General features: G+C 44.3%; 1 protein-coding gene across 3 annotated transcripts in view; it reads right to left on the bottom strand.

The window, feature by feature from the left end:
• The window catches only part of fbxl7 (F-box and leucine-rich repeat protein 7), a 67,544-nt gene that overhangs the window by 27,068 nt on the left and 26,361 nt on the right, over nt 1-14,115 (bottom strand). Inside the window, exons 1-2 of one of the 3 annotated variants that reach the window (XM_069913463.1) lie at nt 12,109-12,183; nt 11,857-12,002 (exon numbers count right to left, since the gene is read on the bottom strand). The exons of 1 other annotated variant lie outside the window; for it this stretch is intronic. Coding sequence is in view for 1 of the 2 variants with exons in the window: in XM_069913460.1 (XP_069769561.1) it covers nt 12,109-12,198 (90 nt within the window). In the remaining variant the exon portion in view is untranslated. Of the gene's footprint in view, nt 1-11,856; nt 12,003-12,108; nt 12,199-14,115 lie in introns of those variants that run through there. One more of the 3 variants, XM_069913460.1, reaches the window with a different exon arrangement.

A 14,115-nucleotide genomic window follows, 5' to 3' on the forward strand; every position in this document is an offset into this window, starting at 1 on the left:
ATCAGGTGAAGGTGCTCAATCAGTATTGTCAGTGAGAAGATTCCACGATTTAGAGCCAGCAGCGAGCATGGCGTCAGAGTAACAGATCATGGCACTTCTCTGCCCCAAAGACCACTCTTCCAACTTCGGGTAATAAACAGAGTGAACACCATCACCAAGCTTGGGTGGTGCAGATGTCCATTCAACAAATCTGAGCTGTCCTTCCTCCACCACAGAAAGATTCATGAAGCATTCACAGAGCCTAAGAAGAGCCAAGTGACCTGCCTCAATGATCGTCAGTCAGTGGCAATTACAGTTACCCCCCGACTTACGACTTATGCGACTTGAGTCCATCCTCATGTATGACCAAAATTTTAAAAAACATACTGTACAGGTAGAATTCTTCCCTGTCCCTGCCAGGAGTCCGACGACCCCGCTCCTGCTGGGAGCCCGACATCCCCTCTCTTGCAGGGAGCCTGAGATGATACTGGGTAACGAGGGGCAATGGCATCACCTCGAAACCCATGTTGCGAATTGGAACACATGAACACATGAACAGATGGCCGCCATCTGAGAGTGGACAGATAGGTAACATCAGACCCTTGTGACTGACCATCAACAAAGGAACACCCCAAAGCTATGTGCCCAGACCCCTGCCCTGACATATGACTATATAGCCAAGTTCAGCTCTAACTCAATCGACAAATTCGCTGACAACACTGCTGTTGGTCGAATAACTGGAAATAATGATTCAGAGTACAGGATCGATGGTTGGATGGACCAGAATAACAATCTTTCTCTGAACATCACCAAGACCAAGGAGCTTATTGTGGATTTTAGGAAAGAGAGTCTGAGGAGCTGCACACCTGCCCGGATTGATGGGATCAAGGTAGGAAGAGTCAGGACCTTCAAATTCCTGGGAGTCCAGAACATTGAGACAACCCTGAAGAAGGCACACCAATGCCTCTACTGTGGCGGCCCAACATGCTATATGGTGTCCGAATGCAGCAATCCGCAAGAGCCACACTGACTAAATCAGTTTTCTTCTCAAGCTTCAGCCGCACAGCAGGAAAAAGTGAGCACCAGTGGGAACACCGGCCTATCCACGGCCGGCAAGTCAGTGATGTCACTTGGGCTGAAAGCGGTGTAACCACCAGGCCCAGTGGGCCTATATAAGGCAGGGCGAACCTGCAATAAAGCTAGAATCGACTGCAACACAAGTGTCCAGGAATACACAAGACTGCAGAAGATTACATACCCAGGTCCATCACGGGCTCCAACCTCCCATCCATTACAGACATCAATGTGAGATTCTGCCTCAAGAAGGCAGCCAACATCATAAAGAATCCTCATGACCAAGGGCACAACCTCTTCTCACTTATCTCTGAGCAGAAGGTACTGAAGCCTGAAGACGAGCACCTCTAGTTTCAAGAATGGTTTCTTTCCAGCATTTATCAGACTCTGGAACTTTGCCTTATCACACTAATCAGAGATTGCACCAACACCACAAAAGGAGTATCACACATTTTAAAAACAAAAGGATAGCCGAATATTTATTATCTTCATTTTTTGTATTTATCACCTCTTCTTAATTCAATCAAGAGCACCATTGTAGTTGTTTCTTTTCATGGTTTTTTTTGGAGTCTTTTTTTAAAAAGTACCCGTTTGATTCCACCAAATAGATTGTGTACTTGTCTCAGACAATAAACTCACTTCCACCAAATTCCCTATTTTGTATTTGTACGTCTTGGAATCTGTACAACTTTGAACACAGAAAATTACAGAACAGGACCTTCGGCCTACACGTCTGTGCTGAACCTGATGTCCAAATCAAACTAAATCTCTGCTGCTTGCACCTGATAGATATTCCTCCTTCCCCTTCATATTTGTGGGGATGTCTAGAAACCTCAAACACTACTATGGAATCTGCTTCCATCACCACACCTGGCACCACTACTCTCTGTGTAAAATATTCTCCCTTAAACCTCCTCCCCCTCACCTTAGACACACGTCCTGGAGGATTTGGCACCTATGCATGAGACCCAAATCCCCTGGACTTACACAAACAACATTCCATGCTTCATGTACTGGAGTTGGAATGAGACAGCAGGTTCCAGACTGTGCAGGGACAGTGATCAGCTGAAGAACCAGGAGCCTCAGTAGTCAGCTCTCTGGGTAGAATGAGTGGAGCAAGTGGTGTCCCCGAGATCCCAGCTGAAGATGCAGGAATGAGGTACGGAGCACACTATACAGAGGGACATGTGACTGCCAGTTCCAGGCAAGGTGGGATGGTGGAGGCGTCTGTCACTGGGATGTGGTTCACTCTTTGGGAGAGGAGTTCAGCAGAAGGGAGTGAGACAGATGTTTCGGGCTAACAGACTTCGCAAACACGTGGACGGACAGGGCATAGAGGGGTTGAGACCAAGGGGAAGCCCCTCAAACAACAGAGTGGGGAGTAATGACAAGGTGCCACAGTGGTGGTAATGGTGTAAATAGAACAGAATGGATCAATGCACTGACAGGAATATATAGATATTAAAGTAAGGGTGGGGACAGATTTTGAACAGTTTTTATTTGGTAAATAATTTATTGCGAATACTCCAGCAGCAGGGTAACAGCAATATGGTCATTGGTTCTCAGACTACAGGCAACAACAACCCATTCCCTCTCAGCCAGAGTTTTCCCAGGGTCTCCCAATTCCTCCCACACCCCTCACATGTCCAGGTGAGACTGGTGATCAGCAGTTACATATGTCTACCTGTGTACAACCACAAGAGGGGATGGGGCCGTGGGGACTTAGGTTGGGTAAAAATGAGCTGATTGTCAGCACGGACGCTGATGGCAGAAAGGCCTGCTTCTGTGTTCTGTGATTTTACAACCGTACATTGCAGCCCCTGGAATCCAGGACCATAAAGCTATCATTCCTAATCTGTAGGTCAGTCAAGCTGCTCAAACAACTGGGCTGATGAACACAGTGTGACTTTAACGAGGAAGCAAACATCTCAAACAGAGCAGAGGAGTTTTTTGTACAATGTGCCCTCATCTCTTGATCAGGAGAAATTCATCTGAAACAGATCACAGGGTCAAACCTTCACTATAATTTCTGAACCACCACTTATGTGTTGTTTAGAAACTATCCAAAATAATCCAGCTATGGATCTGTTATTTTATCCACAAAAATAAACAGGCCTGAAAACATTTAGATCAGAACAGTTCAAGTGCACGTCCTCCTCAGGAATTAGACTTTCATTACTCATGTACATTGCTGAGGGGAGTTTTATATGCGAGAGGAATTAATGGATCAACAGTTTGGAGAAATAACTCCCAAGCTTCATCGTTAAACAGAACAATGTGAACTCAGAGGAACATTACAATTCCAGAGTCTCGGGTGAACTTTCCTTCAGGCGAGGGAGCAACTTGGTTTCGGGATTGCCAAATAATCATCTCGCTTTTCTGGCCAAAACACAAGGAACTGAAAGCCCAGCTGAGTTCCAACAGGACTGCAGTCAAGAGTGTCAGCCAGAAATTTTGCTCCATATTTCAGAACCAGCACTTCATTCTACTGTCACTTACTGTAAGCTTCGCACCAGAATATTTTTTTTAAGATAAATACCAAAATATAATTGTTTGAGAAGTTGCAGTGTGAAACGATGATGGCAGTTGTTTGAAGTCAGAATAACTCTCTGGAATGTTCTACATACCAAACCTCACAAGGCCATAAATCAGCCATTTCATTTGTCTCTAACCAAACAAACACTAGTTACAAACCAAACAATGTTTGCAGACTAATCCTGCAAAACAGAGGGGAGGTGGAGGAGATGCCACCCACATGGTCATCTGTGCCATCACCCGTGGGGTGGGGGAGGCGCCACCCACGTGGTCACCATGATGGGGTGGTCGCCTGTGCTCATGTAGCTCATCTCTCAAGTCGGGGAAAGAAGACCAGGCCACAGGACACCAGTGGCAGACACAAATAAAAGAGCCTCAGAGCCTGCGAATACCACTCTAGCAATAACATTTCACCCCGTGTAAGAGCTGACTTCAGCTGCTCTTCATTGCGTGAAGAAGTGCTTCCCAGGACCAACACGCACTGCTCTTCTTTTGTGGAAATCATGCTTCGCAAATAGTTTGTATTCGCAGCCGTGAATGAGCTGTTGTCAGCAACATCACCACATTATGGCTGGCCTCTGCAATTTACTCCACTAGCATTTTATTCAAGTAGCCAAAGTGTTTTGATCACTTGAATAAAACAAGAAAATCTGCAGATGCTGGTGTCTAGTGCAGTACACAAATATGCTGGAGAAACTCATGCAGCATTCACTTGTAACCAATGTTTTGGGCCCCACGTCCCAACAATTCCTGCCAAAGGGCTCAGGCCTGAAACGTCAACCAACTTTTACTACCGCTGGATGCTGCATGACCTGCTGAGTTTCTCCAGCACATTTGTTTCCTTCAAGGGATGAACTTCTACACTTTTAAAACAGATTTCGAACTTTCTAAAATGTAGAGAATGGGTGAAATATGTCTCCAGTGGTCATCCCAAGAAAGAAGTGGTTCTGGGTTCCTTAAAGAGAAATAAGGCATATAAACATCCAGGACCAGATGGGATATATCGCTGGTTATCGAGAAGCAAGTGAGGGAGAGGAGGTGTTGGAATCTAGGGGTTAAAACATTATGAAAGAAATGATTAATTAATAAGTTTATATGTCCTGCATGGGTCAGGGAAAAAGAGGAATGTGATTAAGTGGCAATCACAGCATGGAGCAAAGTTGGCCGAGCAAAATGGTCTGCTCCCAAATACAGGGAGAGGAAATGCATAAAACGATTTAGGAGGAAAGCTCAAACTGAAGGAGGTGGGGAATACAACAGGAGACACAGAACAAAGAATGGCCTGCAAGAAACAAAGGGAATGGAAAACCAGTCTAGGAGGAAGATTAAGGCAGGAGGAGGTGTTAAAGAGAACAGCAGAAATTGGCCAGACAGGGACAGAATGGTGATTAGAAATATCTGGGGATGAATTAATTTCTGATCCAATCAACAGGATAGTCTGGCTTGGAGGATTAAGATGGGAGTGCTACACCCCAGATATCTGCAAAACAGGAGATGACTTGTGATAACCCTTATGCAAAAAGATCTAGCAAAGGAAGACAACTTTTGTTCTGTATGATAATGAAATCTAGAAAAGGAAGCCAACTTTTGTTCTGTATGATAAGGTTGATCTATATAAACTGAGCCAACTGGACAATAGGGGTCAGTCTTGGGGAGTAGCTCACTGTGCAGGTGACCTTTGAACTAACGATTGACCCAGAGCTCTGTTAAGTTTTATTCTTGTGCAGTGTAATAAATTGACTGTTGAACCGAATACCTTCTCCTATCACTTCATTCAAAGAACTCGCTGGACTCAGACCACACATAGACTAAATTAAGAGTAAGGTAAAGCCAGAGTCCGACAGAGGTTAAAGGGAAATGTGTGGGGCAAATCTTTAGAGTAGTAAGTGCCAAAGGTAGTGGTGGAAGCAGAATCAACAGTAGTGTTCAAGGGGTTGCTTGGCAGACACGTGAATACAAAAGGGATTAAAGGAGAGGAATCCGGTGCAGCTAGCTGAGTTTTAGTTTGATTTGGGCAGCATGTACGGCACAACACAAGGGCCAAAGGGCCTGTTCCTGTGCTGGTCTGTTCTACATTCTATGAGGATTCTCAATGGATAAAATTTCTTCCTATTTCTCCAAATGAGAGTAAATACCAACTTCTTCATCATTAATAGAGAACATGGCACTTAAAGAGAACCCTGACAAAAATCAGACCCTGCTTTCCTCACAAAAATGAGATTAAGAAAAGAAGATTAGAAACAGGCGCAGGAATCAGCATTTGGTCTGTTGCGCCCCCTGCTCTGCCATTCAATCAGATTGTGGCTGATCTGGCTGTGGACTCAGCTCCATCTACCTGCCTTTTCCCAATTACCTCAACTCCCCTACTCTGCAAAAACCTAACTGCCTTAGGTAAATTTAACGAGGAACTACTGTTTCCTTGGGCAGGAAATTCCGCAGATTCACTACTCTCAGGGAAAATCAGTTCCTCCTCATCTCAATCTCAGCTCAGACTAATCCCCTCATCACTGGATTCCACCTGGAGAACCTCCTGTGCACTGCTTCCACAGCCTGTATACCTTTCCTCAAATTATGAGACCAGAATTCACCATTATCTAGTTTGGTTGCAGTTGAACCTCGCTGCCAACATTGGACTCTATCTACCAGACTTTTTAATCACTCACTTAACCCATCCATGTCTCTCTGCAGAATCTCCACATCCTTTGTGCAATTTACTTTTTGACTCAATTTAGTCATCAACAAAGTTGAACTCAGTCCCCTCATCCAAATTGTATATTGTGAACAGTTGTTGGGCCCAGCACCAATACTTGCAGCACCCTGCACACCATTGAATGCCAAACAGAGAAACCACCCATTTATGCCAACTCCCTGCTTCTATTGGTTAACCAATGTCCTATCCATGCTAGTAATTTACCCATCCCCCAACTGCTTATCTAATAAAGGACTTTAATACAGCATCTTATTGATGCCTTGTGTAAATCAAAGTGAGCCACATCCATCTGTTCCTCTCTATCAAATGCACTAAAGGAACTTCAGTAGATTTGTCAAACAGGACCTGACCTTCCTGAATCCATACTGCATCTGCCTGATGGAACAATTTCTATCGAGATGCGGGGTCGGAAGAAGGAAACATGGGAGAAGTTATGCTCTGGAACTATGAGAAATACAATAAACACGAGGTTACGTATGATACAATATAATTGGATACACAGGCTATACATTACACCTCAAAAGTTAAATAAATGGGACCCAACAGTATCTGACAGATGTTTTCGTTGTAAAAAAGTGGGAACAACAATTCATGCAATCTGGACATGTGAGAAAGTGGAAAAATTTTGGGAAGATCTAAACCAGATATTAAATAAAATTACAGAAAACAATATACCAAAAAAACCCAGAGATCTTCCTCCTAAGTAACATAAAAAACAAAGAATTTGGAATTGATTTGGATGGTGCACAAAAAAGATTTGTTATGATAGCTCTAGCCGTAGCAAAAAAATGTATTATGTCAACTTGGAAATTAGAAGATACAACAATGGTATATAGAAATGAATAAATGTATTCCATTAGAAAAAATAACATATAATTTAAGAAATAATATTGAAATATTTGAACAAATATGGGAGCCATACATGAAACACAATAGAGAAAATCTACCACCTAAAATAACGAAAGGAGAAGGAAATGAAAAGAATTGACTCAGTGGAATTTCTTGTTTATTTTTATTGAATGACAACATTGTTTGACTGGTTTAATGTATCTTAGATTCTGTACTTTAAATGAATGGGGGGGGGGAGGTAGGGAGGGTGGGATGGGAGGAGGGGGGGAGAAAATGACACTGTATATATTTGAAAAGGAAAATGTATGTATCTTGGTCAATGTGGTTTATGGTGTGAAAAATAAAAAAATTTTAAAAAAGAGATGCGGGGTGGGTGGCAGGACTTGGGGGGGGGGGATTCCGCCCCTAAGTGAGGAGCTGTGCCTCCCCCATACGGTCATGGCCATCGCTTGCCATCAGACCCGCCCCATCCCCGGCGTCACGAGCAGCAAATGATGCTTGACGCCATAAAAGCAGCGCTCTTGGCACCCTCATCGGAGGGCCAGATGATGGTAACTGCACCCCACCTGCCCCCAGCTGAACGAGTTTATGAGTATTGCACTGCGCCCCCCCCCCCCCAAACATGCTAATGCCCCCCCTCTAACATTCATTCTGGCACCGACACTGTCTAGACATCTCTCTACTTCCCAATAGAGAAGCATTTTCCCAACCACAGACATTAAGCAAATTGGATTTTGTCTCCCTCCTTTATTCAAGTAGAGTTACATTCACTGGCTTCCAATCTGCTAGGACCTGCCTAGACTGTTAGTATTTTACCACAAATGAATCTGCTACAACCTGCTATTTCTTTTCATTCCCTGGGATGCAGACCATCAAGACCAAGGAACTTGGTCCCCTTGGGTCTCTTTTAAATCCTTCCACTCTCACCTTAAATCTATGCCATTCAGTTTTAGACTCCCATACCCTGAGAAAAAGACTGACTATTTACCTTACCCACATCCCTCATGACTGTATAACCCAACACCAGGTCCCCGTCCCCCCACCCCCTCAGTCTTCCACACTCCAGGGAGAAAAGTCTCAGCTTATCCAGCTGTCTCGTATGGAGCCCTCCACTCTTGGTAATGTCTTTGTGAATCTCCTCTGCACCCCTTCAAACTAAATAACGACAAGGCCATCAGATTGTGGTCTTCAGGAGAACAAAGGTGGACCACTCTCCATTACAGTCTTGGAGAGGGTGAAGAGACAAAGTTCCTGGATGTGCATAAAAAAGGAAGACCTATCCTGGACCCACAACACCTCATTAGTCAGGAATGCACAGCAGCACCTACACTTTCTAAGAAGGCTGAGGAGGATAAAACTATCAGCTCCCATCTTGACATTTCACAGGAGCACAATAGAGAGTGTCCCATCTGACTCCAGTATTGTTTGGTATGGTACCTGAAAAGTATCGTACTGGAAATCTATACAGAAAATCATCAAAATGGCTGAGAAGATCACTGGGGTTCTCCCTTTCCTCTATTGACATTTACCATGAGCATTGCTTAAATCTTTGGCTTGGCTTCGCGGACGAAGATTTATGGAGGGGGTAAATGTCCACGTCAGCTGCAGGCTCGTTTGTGGCTGACAAGTCCGATGCGGGACAGGCAGACACGGTTGCAGGGGAAAATTGGTTGGTTGGGGTTGGGTGTTGGGTTTTTCCTCCTTTGTCTTTTGTCAGTGAGGTGGGCTCTGCGGTCTTCTTCAAAGGAGGTTGCTGCCCGTCGAACTGTGAGGTGCCAAGATGTACGGTTTGAGGCGATATCAGCCCACTGGCGGTGGTCAATGTGGCAGCCACCAAGAAATAGGGCTCAAAGAATTATACAAGACTTTTCAAACCAGCGCACAGGATCTTTGACCCATGACCATCAAGGAGGTGGTACAGGATCATCCAGGCTGGTAAATAGCTTCTTCCCACAGGCTGTGAGTGACGAACTCCTGTAAAAATACAGAAATGCTGGAGGAGCTTAACAGGTTTCATAGCATCCAATTGGAGGTAAAGAAATTCTAAATGACATTTCAGGCCTAAGCCCTTCTTCAGGGTAACCGAGAAAATCATCCCCAATATTTACAGATGTATTTTAAGTTGTATCTATGTATATATGTGATTATTAAGGGAGATTTTGTGTGGGTGTGTGGGCATTCCACGCTCACCATCACCAGAAGACATGATGTTGCATCAGGTTGCAAACTAGGAAGAGGTTTTCCAAAGAAATGGGGGGTGGGGTATGGTTGGAAGGTGGAATCCTCTTGAGGCAGAGACTCACATGACACAAGTATCCAGACGAGCACTTGAATCGCCATGAGACAGAGCACCAAGAACCAGGCACCAGCAAATGGGTATGGTCAGCAATGAAAGGCCCAGTCCTTAAAGAAGAGCAAAAGGTCAGAAATGTTGGTTATACATATTTACCTCCTTTGGACCATGTGAGACCTGCTGAGTTCCTCCAGCACTTTTGCGTTTTTACCCAGTTCTCTGCTGTGTATAGATCATTAATGCTGGAAATTCTCAGCAGGTTTGGTTTAAAAAAAACCCATAGGATCTTTGTCTCACTACTATCAAGGAGGAGGTACAGTAGCATCAAAATCACGACTGCCAGGTTGGGAAATAGCTTCTTCCTACAGGCTGTGAGATTGATGGATGGTATCCTGTAACTGAGTAAATCCTCCCAAAATATTTTTAAAATTGAAATTTAGACATACAGCAAGGAAACAAGACCATTTTGGCCCATGAGCCCATGCCACCGAATTATACCTAATTAACCTACAACCCCAGTACATTTCTAACACAGGGAGAACATAGACAGAGCGGGATTCAAACCCTTGTTCTAATCGTTGGTGCTGTTACAGCATTACACTAACTGCTACGCCAAACGTGCGGCCATACACACACTAAAAAATTTTTGTATATCGGTATGTGATTATGTGCTGTGTATTGTGTGTGTGTGTGTGAGTGTGCACTGTGATCCAGAGAAACGCTGTTTCAACTTGTTGTACATGTACAGTCAGAGGATAAACTTGAAAGAATTCTCGTTCTAATGAAGGATTTCTGATGCTTCTTTTTCCATTGATGCTGCCTGGCCTGCTGAGTGATTGTAGCATGTCACCTCAATGGGCTGACCAGTAATGGGGCTGAGCCCAACAATAAACACATATATATTGCTCTCTTCACCGTCACCAGCAACCAATACTGGCTTTTCCAAGCATCAGCCCCTCTCACCCCTGACTAGGAGAGAATTCAAATATCTCTTCCATAAAAATGTTATTCAAATTCACAACTGAAACTAGTGGACAACTATTTTCAAATACGAGTAGATTTGTTTAAAATTGTCACAAAGCAACATGGAACTTTTTGCATTTAAAATCATTGGATTTTCCTGTTAAAAGACATGTTTTGCTGACTTGGTATTCAACAGTTAAATGTAAACTGAAAGGGTCATTGGAGGAGACGTTTTAGCGGTCCCCGGTGCACCTCAACTTCCTGAACTGGTGTTTCCTGCATTCGTTTCTAAGCTTCCCTCTCTTGCTGAAATCTGTGCCTTCTGCCAAGAATTCTTGGCTGAGTTCACAACATGGAATTTCTGAACTCCACAGAGAGGGTCAGAGGTGAGCAGGCCTCTGAGCTGTCACTAACAGCTGATACTGCCGAAAACCTGAACTGTGGTTCAGCATCCTCCTTGTCCCTGTTGCCCCCACCAACCCAGGATTGTGGCTTCATGTCGTGTCGGCTTGGGGTGGGGGAAAAGAAGGTTGAATTGGCAAGAGGTAGAACAGTTTTGTAACATGAACTTGCTCCATTCTAAGCTGCTGAAAACATCCTCCCGGGTTGGGGGGTGCTGGGAAGAGACAAGCGTAGAGAACGCACATTTGAGGAGAAAACTATGTTTCACAGAAGCATAGAACCACACAGTGCAGGAGATTGCTCACATCATAGTTTGTGTGCCAGACGTTTGAAAAGCCTGAAAATCAATCACTCCTGCCTTTTGCTGCACTGTTCATCATGCTCCTATTAAGTCTATTTCTACCAGCCCCCTTCACAATGTTTTGTGGATCACAACTCTCACATTCTCCGGACCACTCAATAATTAAGAAATACATGTACTTTGGTTCCAAGCTTTCTGGCCTTGGAAATGGTTGCTTCTTTATCACTGACAAGAAGATTCTCCAATGGGACAAATCCAAACGTTACTATAAAAAAACCAAATGTAAAACCCAAGCAATGATAAATTGTTGCAAATCTATTCCATCAACATTTTTTGCTCTGTAATGATTTACTTCCTGAATGATCAGGCAAATATGGCAGCAGAGTTCAGTGGCAATGAACACCTCTTTCACGGTGAACATCTCCAGCACAGAGGGGGAAAAAAAAAAAAAAAATCACAGGAACCCACCAGAAACTCTTTTTTTCTACAACAAACATTTAATATATTTTGCAACCTAATAGTAATTTAGAATTTACAGCTAAAAACAAAGCAAACATACAAACAAGTCCATGCCAATGTTTCTGCTCCACATAACCCTCCAAGCACGTTCCTTCATCTCGTTAACATTGAGCCTCTAATTCACGTTTAACCATCCTAGCTCGAAATTCATTGTGTTCATTACCAAGTGAAAGTGTCTCAAGAATTCCCTACATTGTATGTGAACATCACTCAATAACTATCTGAACATACCATTGAAACAGAGTGGATTTAAGAATGATGCGGCTTTGAAGCTCTATGCAGTTTCCAGTTACAATATAGGATTGCACCTTCATATTCCATGTTTGCTCTTTTTCTTTTGAACTGCATGATTTCTTTCTTTCAAAGGAAAACAAGCCCTGCACGCCAGCAAAAGGAGAGTTGGTTTTAATTAAGAAGCACTTCCTGTAAAAAGCCATCCCAGCACACAAAGACACAAAGGTTTAACAAGGACCAGATGCCTACCTTCACTAGCAGCTGCATTCTTTGTGGTTTGGGTCAGCGTGTGATCCGTACATGAACTTACGTCGGATGAAATACTTGAGCTGCCTTTGCCTGAACAAAAGGATCAGATCAGGAAACAACATCAGGACCACGGGATGACAAACACACAGCTCAGCAAGACACAGTGAAACAAAGAGTCAAATCAAACTTAACCTTTTCCAGACTAATTCCAACTAAGTTCTAACACACCAGTAGTGAGACAACAGCATCTGCAACATACCCACAGGCATCTGGAGTCTTAAAGCTGCAATTCCAACAAAAATAGATTTTGTTGGCAGGTTCCAGTACTTGCTGTGATGCGTCACCAAAATTTTCCTGCCATGGTTTCATGCTAGTACTTTAAGAGTTTTGCAAATGCAAGATAGCGACTGTACTGTTGTGGTGACCGTTTGGCCATTGCTTATGGACCTTTTGCAGAGGCATGTAGTGCAAGGAGAGCATGGTGCCTTGAAGCCCATGTTGGCTCAATGTGAGACCACCAGCTGGTCCTAGTTCCTCACACTCTCCTCACAACCCTGCACATTCCATCCAAAGTCAGGACAAGTTGGAATACAATGGCAAGCTTCAAGGTGAGAGGGGGAAATGGCTAAAGGAGACATAGAAGGCAAATGTATTTTTACCCAGAGTGGTAGGTGCCTGGAATGTACTGCCAGGTGAGGTGCTGGAACCAGGTACAACAGTAGCATTGCAGAGACATTGAGGGGAAGGAGGATATAGACACAGGGAGATTAAATCAGGGGCAGTAATTAGCACAACATTATCACTGCGCCCAGCAACACGAGTTCAAGTCCCGTGTCATCTGTAAGGATTTTGTATGTTCTTCCCATGTCTCCCTGGGTTTTCCCCGGGTGTTCCAGTTTCCTCCCACCTTCCAAAATGTTACTTTGGATGTAATTAGGCAGCACAGATTTGAATGACTGGAATCAGCTGATACTGTGCTACAAATAATGTTTTTTTAATTTAAATAAATAAATTTAAATTGGCATCATGGCCAGCACAGGCATTGTGGGCTGAAAGGCCTGTTCCTGCATTATTCCATCAGATGCCCCCTACGCCCCTTGAAATGCTGCATTCAAATCTGCCTCCACTGCTCTCTACAATCCCACACTGCAGGCCTCAGTACTTCCCTGGGAAAAATGTTACCCTCCTACTCCTTTGGCTTGATTACCATTATCTTCCTTCATCCAACATCTCCTGCTTCTTGCAAATAGTCTCTCTTTAACCATTCCCTTCATGATTTCAAATATGCTTCAACTTGCTCTGTTCCAAACTCAAATGTGTTCCTTACCAGATATATATCCAATTCCCTCCAGATGACCACAGTGGAACTGGCCCTCCCTTCCACACATCTGCAGCCAGAACATTCCAGACTCAAACCACACACTGTAGAAAAATGCTATTCCTCAGACCACCCCTTTGTTTCATCACTCCCATCTGAGAGAAAGCAATCCCCCTCTCTGCTCAATTCTTGAAGCTGCATCCCCACCCCTGGAGCCACTCCCTTCAATCAGCTCTGGAACCCTACCAACTTAATTCCCAGGAGAAGAAATGAAGATGTCACTCTAGCTGAGGCTAGTTCTGTGTTCTAGAAAGGTTCAGCATTACCTCCCAGCTTTGGTATTCTCAGTGTCAACTGATAAAGGCAGGAATCACATCTAACAGATTCACCTTGCCCCTGTCACCCTCCACCCACATCCCCCAGCCATGGGCTGCTACACCCTTCAACCTGCCCCTGTCACCCTGCACCCACATCCCCCCAGGCCATTACACCACTCAACCTGCCCCACCCTGTACCACTATCCCTGGGCTCCTAGGCCCCCTCAACCTGCCCTGCACTTCACCTGGGCCCCTGGCTCCTACAGGCCCTCAACCAGCCTGACACCCTGTGTACACTCCCTGCATCCTGGGCCCATGCACCCCCTCAACCCGCCCATTCTCCTGCACTCACATCCCCCAGACCTTGGACTC

The sequence above is a fragment of the Narcine bancroftii genome, chromosome 1, assembly GCF_036971445.1.
Source record: "Narcine bancroftii isolate sNarBan1 chromosome 1, sNarBan1.hap1, whole genome shotgun sequence".
In the NCBI taxonomy this organism is placed as follows: domain Eukaryota; kingdom Metazoa; phylum Chordata; class Chondrichthyes; order Torpediniformes; family Narcinidae; genus Narcine; species Narcine bancroftii.